The sequence below is a fragment of the Meleagris gallopavo genome, chromosome 3 (genome assembly GCF_905368555.1).
Source record: "Meleagris gallopavo chromosome 3, MGAL_WU_HG_1.1, whole genome shotgun sequence".
In the NCBI taxonomy this organism is placed as follows: Eukaryota; Metazoa; Chordata; class Aves; order Galliformes; family Phasianidae; genus Meleagris; species Meleagris gallopavo.
Genome location: NC_139406.1, coordinates 62,009,312 through 62,027,699, shown reverse-complemented (window position 1 = coordinate 62,027,699; position 18,388 = coordinate 62,009,312). Strand labels below are relative to the sequence as shown.

General features: G+C 41.2%; 1 protein-coding gene across 11 annotated transcripts in view; it reads left to right on the top strand.

Annotated features, from left to right (window-relative positions):
- NCOA2 (nuclear receptor coactivator 2) overlaps positions 1–12,124 on the top strand; it is a 188,560-nt gene extending 176,436 nt beyond the window's left edge. For all 11 annotated transcript variants that reach the window (XM_085221244.1, XM_085221240.1, XM_085221246.1 and 8 more), the window contains 2 exons: positions 3,908–3,997; positions 8,353–12,124. In XM_085221244.1, the coding sequence (XP_085077370.1) occupies positions 3,908–3,997; positions 8,353–8,364 (102 nt within the window). In that variant the 3' untranslated portion in view covers positions 8,365–12,124. The remainder of the gene's footprint in view (positions 1–3,907; positions 3,998–8,352) is intronic.
- The last annotated feature ends 6,264 nt before the right edge of the window (positions 12,125–18,388 follow it).

Below are 18,388 nucleotides of genomic sequence, written 5' to 3'. Positions count from 1 at the left end.
AGTTTGAAGAGGACAGCGCATTTTGATTTATCAGCATGCCCATGCTCCGTAGTTTTCCCCAGGAACCTGAACTAAGAAATTTAACTTTATGAAAGGAGATCTGGTTTTATCTCAAAGACTTCCATGCAGACGGCTGTTTCCACTGGCACAGTTGCTGCACTGATTTTCCTTCCTGTTAGACTACTAGATCTTGTTTCAAGATAACATTTATCTAACTTCCAGTAAACTAGATAGGTTGAATTTCTTTATTCATCTCAATATTTACTTTTCAGCCCTCCAGTCCCTGTTGTGAATGTACTTTAAACTCCATTATCTTTCTAGAAGCACGCACAGTAACTGTCTGAAGTCACATTCTGCTTGTAATTTCTCTTTCAGAACAGAGAGGGATTGCCTTACCTCTGTTTGTGACAGTGCCACACCAGAGAGCTCATACTGAAACCCACAACACGATACCCATATCATATGGATCTGCTAGATGCGGCATAAACAAAACCTACATTCTTTGTTCCAAATGTGTATTCCCTTCCCTTTGTCCACACTCAGTTGCATTTGTCAGATTAAGTCTGTTTAGCAAAGGTAGATTGGCTCATTGTGTAACATTAACCTGTTTTCCTCCTGATTTACCACCCCAACGCTGTGTCATCTGCAGTCTGCTAGCAAATGTTTTTATGTTTCATCTAGGTCAGATGTGACCAGCTGGCAGCTGGGAGGCCACTTCTGTGCCACAAAGCACTACTTTTTTCTCTCCAGGAATGCTTGGTGTGCTGCTTCACATTTTCTTTTTAGAGAGGCAGGAATAAATAAATACTCGTACATTAACAATGAGTAGATTTTTTTTGCCTGTTTTACAGGTATATTATTTTACAACTTGGAATCTTTACTTTGCAATTTACTTACGCCGTGCTAAGCTTTTTTTTTTGTAACTGGTGATTTTCAGAATGACTGTATTTTCTCTAATTCTGCTGACGGCTATTTCATTTATTCATTCTTTCTTTTTTTTACACTGGCACCTATGTTTTTACTTATTCATTGTTATCTACTTTCTCTGCTTTATGGGTTTTTTTTTGTTCTGTAAGACATCATTTTAACTTTGCATGCTCATTTCTTTCTAACCGCAATGAATAATAGTCATGCTGTAGTCTGTTCAAAAGGCACTTCACGTATTATTGGAATGATTTTGGAATAATAGATACTATGTGTTAGTAAAAATCCATGTGTGGGCTGATTTACCCACTGAGAAACAGGTGTGTTACCTCTGGTACCAAACAGATTTGTTTGGCTTTGTCTCCTGTCTCACTGTGCAGTCATATCCTGGGCTCAGAAATACAAAATTTCACGTTTAGCTACTCGTACTGGTTAATCTCCAGCTTCTCTTGTTTGTTACCTAGGCTGCCAGCAGCACCATGTAGAAAATGAAGATTATGCCCAAAATGTTGTGCTCACCCTGTCTTGCTATGTTTGATGCTTAGAGACTTTCACATACTTGAGGGATGAGACCTTGTCTCAGTATCATCTTCTCCTTTATAATTACATTAAAGCTGTCCAGGCTTCCTAGTACGTCTTCTAGGAATTAGCATTAGCTGAATTGCTGGCTGCCAGGTCAGTGCAGTTCCTTATGTTCAAAACAGCTTCTCTAGGGCCAAGAAAGTCTAAACCTTCCCCGTGCTGCACCATTAATGTACCTTACTGTCTCCTCATCGTAGTCATCTTGTTCACGCAATGGACTGCTGCTGTGTTTTTGCCTTTTATGTATTCTGCCTCATGGACACGTGTTACTTACTGGACTGTCAGAGAAGCAATTCGAAGCCTCTGCAAGAGAAGAAATGTTTCAGTTCATGAAATAAACCACTTTCTAGTTGTCTGATCAGAGGAGCTCTTTGTTCATAGGTGCAGCAATCCTGAGGTCAGAGCTATTGTGGCATTTACTGAGAATTACCATGAAAGAGTATTTTGATTTTATTCAGCATCCTGGATGAAGGGAGCCGTACAGTGGAAGAAAACTTTTCTTATAGACATGTTGTAAATAGTTCCATTTTATCATCAGGCAGCTGTAGTAATGTGTTTAAATGCAAAAGGGTTGAAAAACATGTCCTACTTTGTTTTAGACACATTTCATATATATAGTTACACCATTTTACTGGCCTTCAAAAAGATGATAAATGCTCCTCAATTTCTTTGTCTTTTTCCTTACTTTTCTGATTGAATTGTTGCAGTCACAGAAGTTCCTGTGGGATATTTTATGTTTCAAGGTCTTCTGAAGAAAATACATCCACGTAACAAAACACTGTAGGGTTGTTTTGTTGATTGGTTGGGTTTTTTTTTACCTGTTACCTTACAAGTCAGGATTTTTGTGTCATCACTAGCAAGGAGATTCTGTGACTGGAACTTCACACAGCTTCTTTTTCCATGACTCTCCTAACTCTGCCACGGTGCATATCACACATTCATATTTTTGTTGCAAAATAGTAGGATACAGTTTTGTGGCTTTGCTTTTTATTTATTTTTTCTTCCTTTGTCTAGTGAACAAAACAGAAAAGACAGTTGGACCTGTTTTTACTTTGTTTCAAAATGAAATAGTGTGATTCTTTTCCTTTCTGATGTAAATCTTCTTATTCAAGCTTAAAAAAATTTGTCCATCTCCTATAAAAAGTGGATGGCATCGCTAGGAGTGCTTCCAGTGCTTCGCTGAGTTTTTTTAGAGTTGAAAATTTCGTTGGAAAAATATTTAAGCTTTAAAACATTTTTAAAAAGATGTAACCTTTCCTGTTAGACAGCAATCTTGTCTCTGGTAGCGTTTGAAACCACCTTTCCAGTCATATTATTGCAGTGAGCTTTGCAACTCTGCAAAATCAGTGAGTAGCAACAGAAACAGTCAGGAGGACCCGAAACAAGAGGACTTTGGTGTGGTAAATTGAAGTCTTCTTCCCTTGCTGCAGCAAGCTGCCGCAGCTGAAGTGAGCAGTGGCACAGCCTCCTCTCCTTGGCAACCAAGAGTCCTAACGGGCAGGTGACACAGAAAACAGCCTTTTCCTTCCAGCAAAATCTAGAGGGGACTCTCTTCACTGTTGTCACCTATGCCTAGACTGAGGGAAGTGAGAGAGAAATGAGTTAACCAAGACTCTCCAGGGAGATGTGTTTTTCCCTTTAAAACTTGTAAGGAAGAGATCTTGTAATGCTTCAGCCCCTTGCTGACGGGCTGTGATTTGTGTTTTACATCAGTTCCTACATGGTAAGATTTAATCCTTTGATTAAGACTGTAAATTTGGCAAGCCACCCTTTCCACATAACTAAGCGTGACAGACGCTTTAGTTGTGCAGACATACACAGCTTTGATATTTTCCTGTGGCTGCTCATAAAATTTTTGAGCCCATCCAATTAGGAAAGCACGCAGCTGCAGGTTTTCCTGTTTAATGCTATCTTCCTCCCATTGTTCATAAGAAAAAAGAAGAAAAAAAAAAGTGTTATTAACACTAAATCAGTAGTCAGTGCAATTCAGCCTGTGCGTTACCGGGCTTTAAAAAATCTCCTGGTGGTTTGTAAAAACAGAAAAACTGTGTATCATTGAGATTAGGAAAGTAGTTACATGTTTCTGCTTTCAGGACTTTCATAGCAGACGAGTCCTCTTACAAATATTACTGCCCTAATTTATGGAGCCTGTTTTGTTCAATACGCACAGAGGTTATAGTTTCAGGAGTGAAATCTTCGTTGTTGACTGTGAAGCAGAATAATATGAGTCAAACATGCTGCTTGAGCACAAGAAGGGTGCTCAGCTCTATGGTTGCTTTTCTGATTACTGTCACTTCAAATATAGTTGTTGATATATGCAAGTGGTTTATGTTACTTTAACTTCCACTCCTTTTCCCAACATACTTTTAATTCATTCTCCTTAATATCTTGTTACCAATAGGTTAGTGATCCTGCTATGAGGGGAGGCAATCTATTTCCAAACCAGCTGCCTGGAATGGATATGATAAAGCAGGACGGAGATGCAACACGGGTAAGAGGTGGCATACAGAGGCTACTGAGCTATGAATATACTGTGGCCTAGAGTGGATGCAGTATCTTTTTATTTACAAAGAGTACCTAGGGTGCTAGTAATTAAGTCTTATACAGTTAATTTTTTGAATTCATCTTTAGGTGACATCTGTATTAAGTTCCTCCTTTGATCCCACTAGCATTATTGGAGTGAATACAGAATACATTTACATTAACAGAATACATTACATTATTGAATTAACAGACAGATGCATTCAGCAGGCTTTTATTTACAGTTGTATTTGCTTTCTAAGAGCAATTACATGACTATTTTGCTGATGATGGGAAAGAGTGTTGATGTATATTTGCACTGCTGCATGCTTAACCCATTTCATGTTTCATCCTGCCTAAGTGTTTTTCCACTTCTCCTTGCATTATTCGTAGGGCAAAAATTTCATGAATTATTTAATTTATTACTTTCTGTTCTTGAAGAGTGGTGGTATTGAACTCATTTGCACACAAATCTCCAACTGACGGTGTAATTAGTTTGCTTAGTTGAAAAGAGATTTGTGTTCCAGGCAGTAACAGTGCTTAAGGACAGACATGGTAGAGATTTCGGCGTGTGGCCAGGTGAATGAGGTGCTTTTTTTGGGCCACTCCTCAGTGGAAGACTTTTCTTTAATGAAATAACCTTCTTTTAAAATAAGTTTGTTACAACAAACCCAATATTTTGAGACCTGAATTGATTTGAAACGGGATTTGATTTTCCCTGCGTGCAACTGTGCAAACCCATCTGAAAGCACGAAGCTGACCTTTCTATACAGCCTCACGTGGAAACCCGTGTGCTGGAAAATAATATACAGGTGGTTCTCAGGACGAAGAGCCTGTGCCAGCAGTGTGCAGGCAGGCAGCAAGGGGAGGCACCATCTAGTGGCTGCTGCCCTGCTCTCCCGACTTCTGCTCCTCAGAAGGAAGGGATGGTAAGGCTTTAACACACACTGCTTTACATGCATCCGTTTCCTGAACAACTTGGTGCACAGCACTGGGCAAATGTTTGATCACAGGGCACTAGCTTCTTTATTCTGTTTCATTTTTTATCTATTGGGAAGCTTTTGTACAAAGGTGATTTGAGTAGGCTAACATTTGGAAAATGACCAGAGAGCATAGCGAGATTTTGGCAGCAAGAGGCAGAGATCTGAATATGAAACACTGTAAGAGAGATGGTTTTTATTTAGGTTGTTGGCCTATGACACACACTTTGCAAGAAGTTATCTTCAAAAGTAATCAGAACAGGCAGATCGAACCATGATGTCTCCAGGAGTTGCTTTGTAACCTGCTTGAAGTCCATTCTTAATTTAATCCCTTACTGCCATCTACTTGCATGCAGTGTTGAAATCAGAAAGATTGATTTAATTTTTTTTTAATCCCTTTTATGCTGAATCCAAAAGCAAAATTCAAAGTTTTCAATTGTTAGGGGGAAAAAAATGAGTAATAGGGGAAAGCAAAACAGTAAGTGACTGCAGATATATTAAGATAAAAGGAAATGAAGGCAGTGAAGGTGCTGAGGAAGAAGTAGCCACCTCTTTTTACACACCTGTTTAAAACTTCCCAAAAAGAATTTCTTGACACAGCTCATTGGTTCCTGTGAGCAGTGTCTGTCTCTGGGAGTGGAGGATCTGTGCATACAGGATTCTTCCTGCAGCAATCTCATGGTCATTTTTGAGCTTAACAGAAAGATGCAATGTATTCTGCTATAGTGGAAGCCGTCCTACACTGAGGAGTTACATTTGTGGTCTTCCTAACCAGTGTGTTGCTGAACCAGTTAGATGTCATGCATCAAGAGAAGCTAAATGCAGAGAATAAAACATAGGATACGAGTGAGGAAAGATAAGAGAAGAAAGCGAAGTCTAAAGGATGTTTTAAAAGAGACAGAAAAGATGTAATGTAAGGGTACATCTCATGGCACTCTGTGATTTTAGTTTTATTCCACTAATGCAGCTCTGGCTGTGAGGAAAATGTTGATGAATAATGTTTTATGTGTGCTATAAATATCTGTTACAGAACTGTGACCTGTAATAGAGACTAAGTAGCTACTACTTCTGTGCTACACTCGTATGTAAGATACTTACATTAAAGCACAAGCTGTGTAATTAGAAAGCTGAAGAGAGGATTAATGGGCTTTATCCCTTGAGAGTTGTGGCATTAACATATAAAAACCTAGAAATTAATGTGACAAATGAGAAACTGAGAAATTCATCAGGCAGACTGGAGAGGGCTTTTTCATTGTTTCTTAAATTTGATCTCAACAACTGGATTACTTAAAGGGATCCGTTCTGATTAGAGCTGAATAACCAGGAAATGTTGTGATATTGCTGAAATCCCTGTAACCGTGGATGTCAGATCTCAGTGTTTACTATTCTGCTCTGTGTCCTTAATACTGTTTCACTTCATTTTAACATGTCATGGATAAAATTTTCAGAGCTTTTAGGACATGAAAGAATGATACTAATATTTAACCAATAAGCTGTTTTTCAAACTAATTAAAAAACAGAATTTTCTGTCTTTCAAGGCTCAAAGTACCCTTCATTTGAAAGGCTGAATGTAGTTGCTACTGAAATACTAAGAAGTTTTATTTTGTGGTTATTGAAACAATTTATTTTTTATTAATTTCATGTTGTAAAAGAAAAGTTTGAACTTGCCTTTATTTAAAAGTGAACATCTGGAGAATACCGTGTAAGCTTTGGGTTTTTCAGATTGCTTCTTTGTAAACCTTCAGAATTTTTGTTTAATGTTCAAGTTATATGAATCAGTATGGAAGTAATTTGCAGTAATTTTTCCCACTTTCCATATTGGCCTGGAAATAGTAATCTGCCATTTTCCTTAATGTCCTCCTTGCTTTTGCTATATCTAAACAAAAGGCAGGGAAAAAAAATCCTAGAAATAGACTTGTGCCTTCTTTGTATTACTCCCTCCTTTATATATTTAATCACCTACAAAATAGATTTTTGTTAGAATAGAAATATAATAATAATTTTAAAAAGCATTAAAGAGCATTTTTATTCAGGTCACTGGTGTAGTTTGGTGAATTGGTGTAGTTGGAAGAATTTACTGAGCATCTCTGTAGAGATACTATTTGCTAAACGTTCACGCTAGGTACAAAAGCTCAGATGTTTCTTTCCCAATCTGTGAGATGCTTTGCCAGTGGCTTTCTTTGACAGTTAAGGTGTGCTTCTAGCCCTTCTGTGATTGCAAAGAAAAGGGTGGTAAAGTCTAAAGGACTGTGTGGATGGCTTCCAGAAGATAGGTAAATGTTGTTCACGTGGGCTGTGGCAGAGAAGCTGCTGCTGCCATCCCAGAACATTGAGCTCTGCATCCTGCACTGTGGGAGGCTGCCCAATGAGGAGCCACTGGGTACAAGTGGGAAACAGCCTGAGGGGGAAAAAAAAAAAAAGTGGTTTCCAGCTAGATTAGCTGTCTGACCTGCCTGACCCTGAAGCCACATGGGAGCAGGAATCTGCAGAGAGACACAGGTTGCAGTCACTGGAAGGGACGATCTTGAAACAACCATGAAAACCACATCCTGAGGCTTTAAAAAAGTAATGATAATAAGAAGAAAGTACGGGATAATTAACTCAGTTGAAACCAGCTTGTCCTCTGTTTGTGTAAGGAAGGACACTGCAATAAGCATGAAGTAAAGACCATCTCTGGGGCTTGGTAGTGGAAGCTTTCTTTTGCTTCCTTATTCCCCTTCTTAATTATGGCTTTTGAAGGAGAAATTGAATCAGGATGGCTGTTTCTTTTGAAAGTGTGCATTTGTAGCACAGAGGCATTTCACAGAATCATAGAATCACAAGGTTGGAAAGGACCTACATGATCATCTAGTCCACCCATCCTCCCATTACCATTGCTACCACAAGCACTAAACCATATCTTGTAGTTCCTCATCCAGACGCCTCTTGAACACTGCCAGGAACAGCGACTCCACCACCTCCCTGGGCAGCCATTCCAGTGCCTGACCACTCTCTGAGAGAAAAAGTTCTTCCTTATGTCTAACCTAAACCTCCTCTGATACAACTTATAGCCATTTCCTCAGGTCCTGGTTGTTGCCTGGGAAAAGAGGCCAAACTCCTCCTCATCACAGCCTCCCTTCAGGAAGTTGTAGAATGCAATGAGGTCTCCTCTGAGCCTCCTCTTCTCCAGATATTTTTTATAGATACTTCAGGTATGAGACTTCCTAAGACCATGTTGCTGTGTATTTACGGGGAGTCTACAAGTGGCAGATCATGCCAGGTTGTTACAATACCTGCAGTAGCTGGAAGGAACAAAGAAGCTAGGAACGCAATTAAACCTCCCTTTCTCCATCTCTGTTTTTTGCAGAAATACTGCTGACCCTGAGGGCGGTGTGGTTGCTCCTTTCTCCAGCTGAGCGGGCGCCCGGCCCCACACCCTTCCCAGTTGGAGGAGCTGCACCCATTTGTCGCGCCGCAGCCACACCGGCACCCAGTGCCGCTGGGCCCAGCCCTGCCCTCCGCAGGGCCTCGTCGCTGGGAGCAGCCTCCTCTTCGACAGTCTGAGGCTATAGCGTACAGACATTGCTCAGTCTGTTCACTGCATTCACCTTAGTGCAACTTAGATCTCTCCTGCGAAGTAAATGTTGACAGGCAGTTTTCATAAACCATGTCAGATTGAATGTATTTAAATGTATGTATTTAAGGAAAAAACAACCATGCTCTTGTTCTGTTTCCGTTTAGTTCTAGACCTTGCTTTTTGGCTTTGTTTTCCTTGGCTTACTCATTCTGGTGCAAAGGATTCCGTTCTGTCTGCATACTGGTGTTTCAGAGTAAGGCCTGTGTTTTGGGGCGGCGAGTGCACGAGGAGGGTCGGGACACGGTGCCCGGTGCATGCAGGCCTCTGAGGGGCCCTTCCCGCTGCCGGCACGTCGGAGAGGACGGACCGATGAAGAAAACTGCACCGAGCAATTCTGAATGGGATTAGAGTTGTGTGAGAGATGAGAACTATCCTGTGAGAGGGCTGTTGATAAGGGGCGCTTCGGTTGGGTTTTTTAGTAACACTTTTAATGCAAAGTCACGAGTCCAAAAAGACACGTTTGCTACATTCTTATTTAATTCGATTCCTAACGATCAGCAAATCCTGATTTTTTTAAGTGGCTCTCCTGACCTCTGTCATCTTCCTCTTCCTTCTAACAATTAAAAAACAAGTTACTCCCTTTATTTCCTTAGGTGTGTTTCCAGCAATCTGGGCGGCAAGTTAGGGTTGCTGAGCAGCAACAATGTTCAATGATAATGCATGTACTGATTATGGTAGTGGCAGAATTGGTGCATAATATCAAAAAGCTAAAGATACCTGCTTTAAGGCATGATTAATTCCTGGTTCCCACCCCCCCTAGTCAGGGGAATAACGATTCATGTAATACCGATAGCAGATATCACTACAGACTTCACCACTATCGTGTGTTTCTGATTATTTTAAAGCGGTGTGGACTATGAGGAAGTTTTGTAAGGTACATAAAATCCAGTTTATATGTAAACAAGCAATAATTTAAGTTGAAAACTTAAGTGTTTTACTTGTATAATTTTTGTGAGATATACATGTTGTGAAGTTGATTCCAAATGAGGTACTTCAGTATTAAATTAGATATCTTCTTAGCCGTGTGTGTCTCCTGGAAAAGTGTTTTGTAAAGAATCACAATGCCTTGATTAGCCCTAATTTGTAGGCTTGAGACTTCTCGTTTTCTAAACCTTGTGATTCTGCTCATAATGTCATTTATCTAACCTATATTATATGCAGCCACTGTAGGAACCGATTCTTGATTTTTGTATGTTTATATTCTTTCATAACAAATCTTAGAAAAAACTAACTGTTACTAAGCAGGCCACTGTTAGGGTGTTGTTGTTTTTTCTTGCCCACTGTGGCTGGAATAATCTTTTACTAAACTGACATCAGTTTCTGAGGACTGGAAATATTAAGAAATTGATGTTTTTGATCTCTGTTTTCTTCCCCCTCACCCCTTGCCCTCAAACTTTCTAACCTGAGCGCAAATTTTTGGATGTCATGTAAAATGCAATGCATTTTATAATGTCTCATCAGCTATGCCTTTTGGGAGTAAAAGGTTCATTCTATTGCCATTTAATCAGTTTTGTTTTATTTTTCAGGTGGGATTGAAAATAGACTATAGATATTCTATATCAAGGCTGAGGGAAATATGATGGTGGTGGTTTGAAATAGGTTGTTTCTTTAGAAGGTGTCTATTTCCTTAACGTGATCGTCAAGGAAACATGACGGTGCTGCCGGATTCTAAGGAGGGCAGTGCCATGATTCTGGGGAAACAACGCTTTTCAGCAGTCAGCATTTGGCTGTCAAACTCAGAAAGAATACTGGGTCACTGAACCACCCTTTTGTCTGTGTTCTGATGGAAAACCCAACTAGCCATCAGCCCTGAGACCCGCAGCCTCATTATTACACCAACATCTGCGTTAAAACTTGCATTCTGTATCTGACAAAATGTTATTTGGATGAGAAACGTCTAAATTGGATTGAATCACCTTCATGCAACACGAAGTGTAGATGAGTTTGCAAATAATTGCGTTATATTCATTTTCAATTCTGAACCGTAAACTCTTCAGATAGATTATTCTTTTTCACAGTGGACAAGTGGAAATTTGTCCTGTTCCGTGACAGACCTGCAAACCCCCGTCATCGATAGTGATTATGATACTCCATCATCCATTGCCATTTTGAAAGAAAGGAGGTTGTACCTATCACTTTGGCTCAGTTTGGGTTCATCGTGACTTTGTCGTCTTCTGACTAAAGAAAAAGAAAAGTGAGTGAAGGAATCTTCTGATCATATTGATCACTATAGAAACAAAAAAGCCAAATCAATTCCCTTCATTATCAGTATTTTCATCGTGTATACAGTAAATTTGTCGGAGAAAGTACTAGGATTTTGTTTAACAGAACAAGTAATCAGTGTTCTACTTACATTACTAAATGTGAAAGGCGCATAATGTGAAAAATAAGCGTGTATACATGGTCATACGGCCTGGTTAAGTGTTCATGTAATGTGGTAAGTTTAAAAAGTGAAGTGAGCTGTTTTGCTACAATGAATTAATTTGTACTCAATCTTGAAAATATTGTCCCACACCGGCATCCCTTTGGGCCTATTAATTAAAAGCAATGTTTTTGCAGTTTATACAATACATTTTTTAATCTTTGTTGAAAAATGGAATTCATATGGGCTTAGCAGATGAAATGGGTGGCACAGCTCCACTCGCAGAACCCAAAGATACACAATCAGTTTTGAAATGCAACTTAAGCCATTAATTGTTGGTGTGAATTTAAAAGTTTTCTAGTATTTGTATGGTAGTATGCTGCCTAAGAGCAAAAGCATTCTCTGCACAAAAGAAAATTTACTGTAGTGGCTTTGATTTTAATTAGAATTTTCTCCCTGGTGTTTCTTTGTAGACTAAAACAAAACCTTTTAAGTTTCTTACTACAGGTAAAAGCTATGTGCAAGAACCTCAAAATGCTAAAATCTAGCATAATGCCTTAGATCTGTTTTTAAGTATTGTATATTCCTACATAGCTGTCTGATGTATTATATTTGTATAGTGAATTGTGTACAATTTTGGAATAAGTGCATCATCACTTAATCTTTATGTTGTTCAATAGAGATGATGGACACGTTTCTTCAAACATTTACTGTCATTTAATTTTTTCCCTTTATGTCATTTGTGGGTTTTATTTGTACAGTTCATCATGAAGTTGCATCTGAGATGTGTGTATATGAAAAGATTATACAAGGGTAAAATTAAGCAATATATAAACTATGGTTCTTCAGGAGAAAGCTTACAGTGTTTCAGGTTGTGATTTATTTTCAAAGCGGAGTTAACTCTGAACATCACTTTGTTCACCTGCATTGATGTTTGTATTTCTAGTGTGAGCAGTTTATGCAAAGGTAGATATATTCAGAGAAATTTTAAATACATTTATGCAAGTTAATATTGCTTTGCCGATGCTATTTGCTTATTTGATGTTAAATAATGCTATTGTAAATAAAGAATTCTGTTGTTATTGCATCATTTAATAAATTTTAATGCCTTCGGGTTTTACATGGCTTTAGAGATTTCAACGTGTTTCTGTTGTGTCTTCATTTATTCTCATCAGGGCGTAGGAGGCAGTACTAAAGCACTGTGGGATAGTCTGCAGTTTTAACAAGCACAGCAGTCTGTCTCTGTTGAAGAGTGTTTTATATATTCCAACCAGTAATTACTCAGAATATTTTCTTTTAATAATTCTGGTCATCACGTTCATCGAGTAGCTTAGTGTGAAAACAGATCACAGTAAGTACTTTTCTATATCACGACCCTAAACGGGCATCTTTGGTGATGGTTTGAGCAGAGGCAGACCTCAAACGGCACAGAGAGGAACTGAGCACAGTCAGGGCCTGCTTCTCCTTGTTACATCACACTGTTGTTTTAAGAAAGTTGGAAATGTATGGAGAGTTTATCTGAAAAGGATAAAAGCAGCTAGAGGAACGGCTGTTCACAAGAACCATCTGCTGTTGTCTAGGAAATGAATGAGGGAGAACAGCTATTTATGTCAAAAATGTTATAAGCTAAAATAATTGTTATTATTAAGACTTCCAAATAGTGCCATCCTTTCACCATTCCACTAAAAGATTTCACCATTCTACCAAAACATTTTGATAAGGACTTTTTGTAAAGGCAGTTAGGGATAGGATGAGGAGAAATGGCTTTAAACTGGAAGAGGGTAGATTTAGACTAGATCTTAGGAAGAAATTCTTTACTGTGAAGGCAGTGACACACTGGAACAGGTTGCCCAGTGAGGTTGTGGATGGCCCCCTCCTTGGAGGCATTAAAGACCAGGCTGGAAGAGGCTCCGACCTACATGATCTTAAAGGATCCTTCCAACCCAAACCATTCTATGATTCTAAGAAAATAACAGGGCCTGTCTTGCAGTTCTCTTGGCTTGGCTTCATCAAAATGGTGGTGATCTTTGACTATGGAAAGCACCAACACATTAAGGAAAGCTGGGAATTTCTTTCTGAAGGGAAGTCACAAACAAGTGCTAGAGAAAACACTTGCAAAAGAGGAGGAAAATTTTTCCTATTGGAAATATTTCTAAAGGTTGGTGTAATTATTCCCTTCTAAATTATTAACATTAGAAAGAAATGGTGATTTTGACAACAGTTTCAGCTATAACTTCTGGCATCAGTCTAAACATACAGTGAGCTGCAAAGAGCCTCCCAAGTTATCCTAACTCAATGTAAGAACAAAAGAGATGTGAGGTTAACTTTTGAAGATTGTTATCTAAGCAACCTGTATGAATCTTGCAGATGAGACTTTTAAGGACAGAACAGGGATGGCCAGGGGTTTTGTGTTATTCCCAAGCTTGTTGATCACTGCCTCTGGTTCTCCACTTGTTATATCCAGCGGGTCCAGAGGAGGGCCACTGAGATGATCAGAGGCCTGGAGCACCTCTCCTATGAGGAAAGGTTGAAGGAACTGGGATTGTTTTGCTTGGAGAAGAGAAGGCCCCGGGAAGACCTCATTGTGGCCTTCCAGTACTTGAAGGAAGCATTGAACAGGAAGGGGAACGGCTGTTTATGAGAGTGGATAGTGATAGGACAAGGGGCAATGGTCTTAAACTGAGACAGGGGAGGTTTAGTTTAGATATTAGGAGGAAGTTTTTCACATGGAGGACGGTGACACACTGGAACAGGTTGCGCAGGGAGGTTGTGGATGCCCCATCCCTGGAGGTATTCAAGGCCAGGCTGGATGTGGCTCTGGGCAGCCTGGTCTGGTGGTTGGCGACCCTGCATATAGCAGGGGGTTGAAACCAGATGATCATTGTGGTCCTTTTCAACCCAGGCCATTCTATGATTCTATAACCAATATGGGGAGAGGCTGTATGTCTCACTGTGCAGAACAAACACTGCTTGGCATCACACTATGGCAAGGGAAAATGGCAGCCTGGGGAATCTGCCCTCTGTCTTGGCCTAGCAGGTCACAGAGTGGCAGCAGAAATGCCAAGGCTCAAGTGGGCCTCTTCACAGCCTTCAAATTATGTCCTGAAACAGTAAAAGTGATGAATTAATTCTTGAGCTGGAGAAAGTAGAATACAGATAGCCCATGAACAGTTGCACAGGCTTGTGCATGTGACAGTCTCATACAACTTGATTCCTGTTAGGCTTTGGCATAGCATTGCTAAGTGTACATGAGCCGTATCTGCCTTGCAGGAACGCAGCTCCCACCAGTAGAGGCTGTCACTGCTGCTCTGTGCTGTGTCCTCCAGCTATAGCAACAAACTGCCGCTGTTCTGACCTGATCTACCTCACAGTTCTGTCATTGCTGCAGCAGCATCTGCTGCTGTGCTTGGCAAGAGCGCAGGCTGCTCCCTGTCAAAACCCATCGGTTCTGTTCAGAAAGGTTTGAGACCACTTGAAGTCCGTACTAGGACTGTGGCCAAGGGTTTTGCATGCATTGCTGAATCCCAACTTCTGGTAAAGGACTGTCCACAGCCCAACTGCTGGGTAAAAGAGAGAAGAGTGATGACAGTTGTATGCATTCTTAGAGGAAAGGTAGGTCAGGAACCTGGATGGATGGCAGCCCTTGAGAGCCAGACTTTGAGATCTGCTGCCTATTAGGGAAACCCTCTTGGGATATCCCTCAACTGCCCACTGCGAACGGCAGTGTTGGTGTGAGATCTCTCTGTGCTCGACACCACATTCCTTGTCTCATTCTAGTGTGAGCCTCCTTTGGCACCTGCCAGTGCTAACAACCACACGCTTGGCCAGCATGGTAGGCTCAGGCTGGATTTGTGATCCAGCGGACCCCTCGTGTGTGTTGTCTCCTTCTCTTTGGTCTCTGGTTATGGAAAGTCACCTTGAAGATGAAAAAAAACAACATGGTTAATTACTTTGAGGGGATAAAGTTTCATCCTGTCTCTTTGTCACACATACCTCAGGTACCCCCTCACTGAAAATCCCAGCAATGTAGATTCCCTCGGACTTGTCTTTGCTGCATCCAAATGAATGAAAGCTGAAACCAGGCGATAAAAGGGAGCTTTTATCCCCAGTGAGAACTGCACAGTATTATCTATATATGCCGTACTACCCCAGTGCCTACAGCTACTGGCATAAATGGAATTTTGGAGCAAAAGACAGTTCCTCAAAAAGGTAGCTTTGATCCTGATGAACTAATGCACCTAAAGAACACCTTGGAGTCCAGGGGACCTAAGGTATCCCAGTTTCTGAAAGATGTATGTTTTCCATAGGATGAGGCTTCAAAAGAACAGAATCCCATGCCAGAAGTCTGAGAAAGCTGCAAAAAGAAATGGAAAGATCAAGTAAAGCATCCTAAGGGCACTGGGCCACAGCTGAAACAGAATGCGGTTTTCATTTTGCCTGAAATCTTGCAAGTCTACACTGCAGTACAAGTGAAATGTGGAGTGCTGTGTTTTGTGCATCCCTCAGCAGGGGCAGTAGTAGCTGGGCAGGATGCTCCTGGGCCACAGCTGCTAGAGGTAACTACTCCTAAGAATCTTCAGCAGTTTTGTAGCCAGCAGGAGCCCATTGAGGTCTGAGTATTCCCAAAGTTATGCGTACACAATCATGGGATGGGGCACAGATGCCTTCTGAATGCAATTTGTAACCAAGCTTGTAGAGTGCTATGTGGGTACCCAAATGGACCTATGCTAGGCAATGTTCAGATTGATGGGAGCAACTGGATCGGGGAAGAAAAAAGAAAAGGGGGAAAAATTGCTTACAGAATATTAGAAGGTGTAGGAGTCTGAAGGTGCAAGCCTAATGCCACAACTGTAACTGCAGGATGGAAAGAAGTTCACCAGAATACGTACAGTGCCTCATGTAAGCAGCAGATCAGATCCAGCTATTGCATGAAGACTGTATCATTGAAATGCTGCTCTATCTGATGATACAATAGTGCCAGAGAAGGAATATTAAAGCACCTTAATATGTTATTTCCTTTCTAGTTTATGGTCCACGTGCATTTAGGATTTATATAATTTATTCACATTTTCAATTAAATAACTTTATTGTTTGATGACCAGGGAGGGGCTGGTTGGTTGGTTTGTTTTCAGAAATTAAGTTTGCAAGTAAATCACTGTTCTAGTTCCTGTTCCTGTCCTGTTGTTATGACACCTTTTCAACACAATAACTCAGGACAGCAGGAGCAGACAGAAAAGCTGCATGTTCTGAGCTGTGCAGATGCTATCGTGTTTGAGAGCACACTTGTCATTTTAGATGGATTTGCAGAACAGGTACAGGCACATCTTTGTAAATATGCAGATGCAGATGCAGCAACAGTTGTGGAGAGACTCTAAAAGGAGTTAATCCCCCAGTTTGGTATCTCTTGGTACCAGAGAGGGAGAGAGAAACTGACTTTACTGGAAAAGTGATGCAGAAAATTTCCACAGATAAGACAGAATTCTCTGCATCCACCATTCCCAACCCAGTGGGGCTATAGAGAAGGAAAGCTCCAGTTTGGAAACCAAATTTGCAAAGATTTGGACCCAAAGTGGTCTAAGATATCCAAGTGTGTTACCTCTTGCATTTATGCATAACAGGGTTACCCTAACCAGATAGCACTGCCTGTCACATCATGAAATCTTCATGCCCACACTAGTGGAGCACACAGAATCTTTCTCTCCTGTGCAGGCATTTTGCCACTGGCACATGATGCTCTTCTAAAATATTGTTAAGCAGAAAAGTAGAAGGACTTTCCAGATGGAGCTGAAAGGAGCCTGATCTGAACCCACCACTGAAGTCTGTCGTTCCTTGAAACCAGGGGACAGGTCTGTGTAAGGGAAAACCAGAGAGCCATGCTGAATATTAAGACATTAGGAAAAATTTCTTCTTGGAAAGAATAGTGATGCATTGGCACAGGCTGCCCAGGGAGGTGTTCAAGAAGCATGGAGATGTGGCACTGAGGGACATGGTTAGTGGGCACGGTGGGGATGGGCTGACAGTTGGACTTAGTGACTTTAGAGGTCTTTTCCAGCCTTTATAATTCTATGATTATTTTCTTCTTAACTCAGGTGGTTGTCTGTGTTACAGTAAAATTGCTTCTGTTGTGTAAAATTATGCTGTAGGAAATTAGAAACTGGAACTGAAAGGATAAAGCTCAGAGGAGTAAAGCGAATGCCCTCAGTAACAGAACAGGAGCAGAGCCATGAGTCCAGGAGGTGTGCTGTGATAAATAATTACTGCTCTGTTGCTAAAGCCAATAAGGAATTATTGAACCACATAAAAAACATCATCAGCTGAAGCACGAAGAGCAAGCATGGATGAGGGCTAGCATGGCCCAAAGCTTTGACCTGTTCTCAGCTCAATTCTGTGGGCCACATCCTTGGGTTACAGATGAATGGTGAGACAGAAAGGGCTCAGGTGGGAACGTGTGAGGTGGGAATGCTGAGCAGGCACTGTGGTGCAGTCCCACTCCGTGTCCCAAAGCTGTCTCCTCTCCAAGCAGGGCAGGCAGATGCCCACTCTGCTACTTTTCAAGCCATAATACCATTCATCCTATAGGGGATTGTGGGTCTCTGGAGATTAACTGCAAAGTGGTCGCAACAGTGATATGTGACCTTTTCTTTACATGGCAGCATTTCATTTCTAAGGAGAAAGCAAACTTCTTTCTGCAACCAGCACTCAAAGGCTCCAGCTAACCATGACACTGCTTTTATACTATTGATGCTGCCAACCCGAAGCCACTTCCTAAAGCAGTACAGCATCACTTCAGCCCTACAGATAGAGGTCTGGAACAAGAGAGAAAAGGGAAAATGATGAAAAGCCAAAAAATCCATACAGCCGTGAAGACTGAGAGACTGCCTTGAGAAAGCATCAGAGGGCTGCATTCCTGCCTCCTCCCTAAGCTTGCCGCACATATTGGCTGTCCCTGGTGCGTTGGCTGCTTCCGCCTAGCAAACAGAAATCAGGACAGAGAATGTGGCCGTAGGTGGGGGAAGTAGTCCCATACACGTCACAGCTCAAACTCGGGGTCTCAGGAGCTGCCTGGTACCGTTCTGGCTCTCCTCAGTGTGCAAGCACTCAGAGCTCACAGCCAGACTGAAAGGTTAAGAGGAGACTCAAACCCACACGTTTGGGAAGGTGGGAACTGCAGTGCAGGATGAAATCAGGGCTCGGAGGATGGCTTCACCTCCGGTCAATCACAGTCAGCGGCAGGTTGGAGCCAAAGTCCGTCTTTCAGTAGCGGCTCCAGGTGACTTCTGGTGCGTCCCTGCTGTGAGAGGAAAGCAGCACTTCACACAGGACTGCATAGTCTGCATAGAGTAGTGAAAATATGTTTTTATTGCATGCTGTCACCTCTCAGGTGTCTCCTCCTGGTTGCACCTG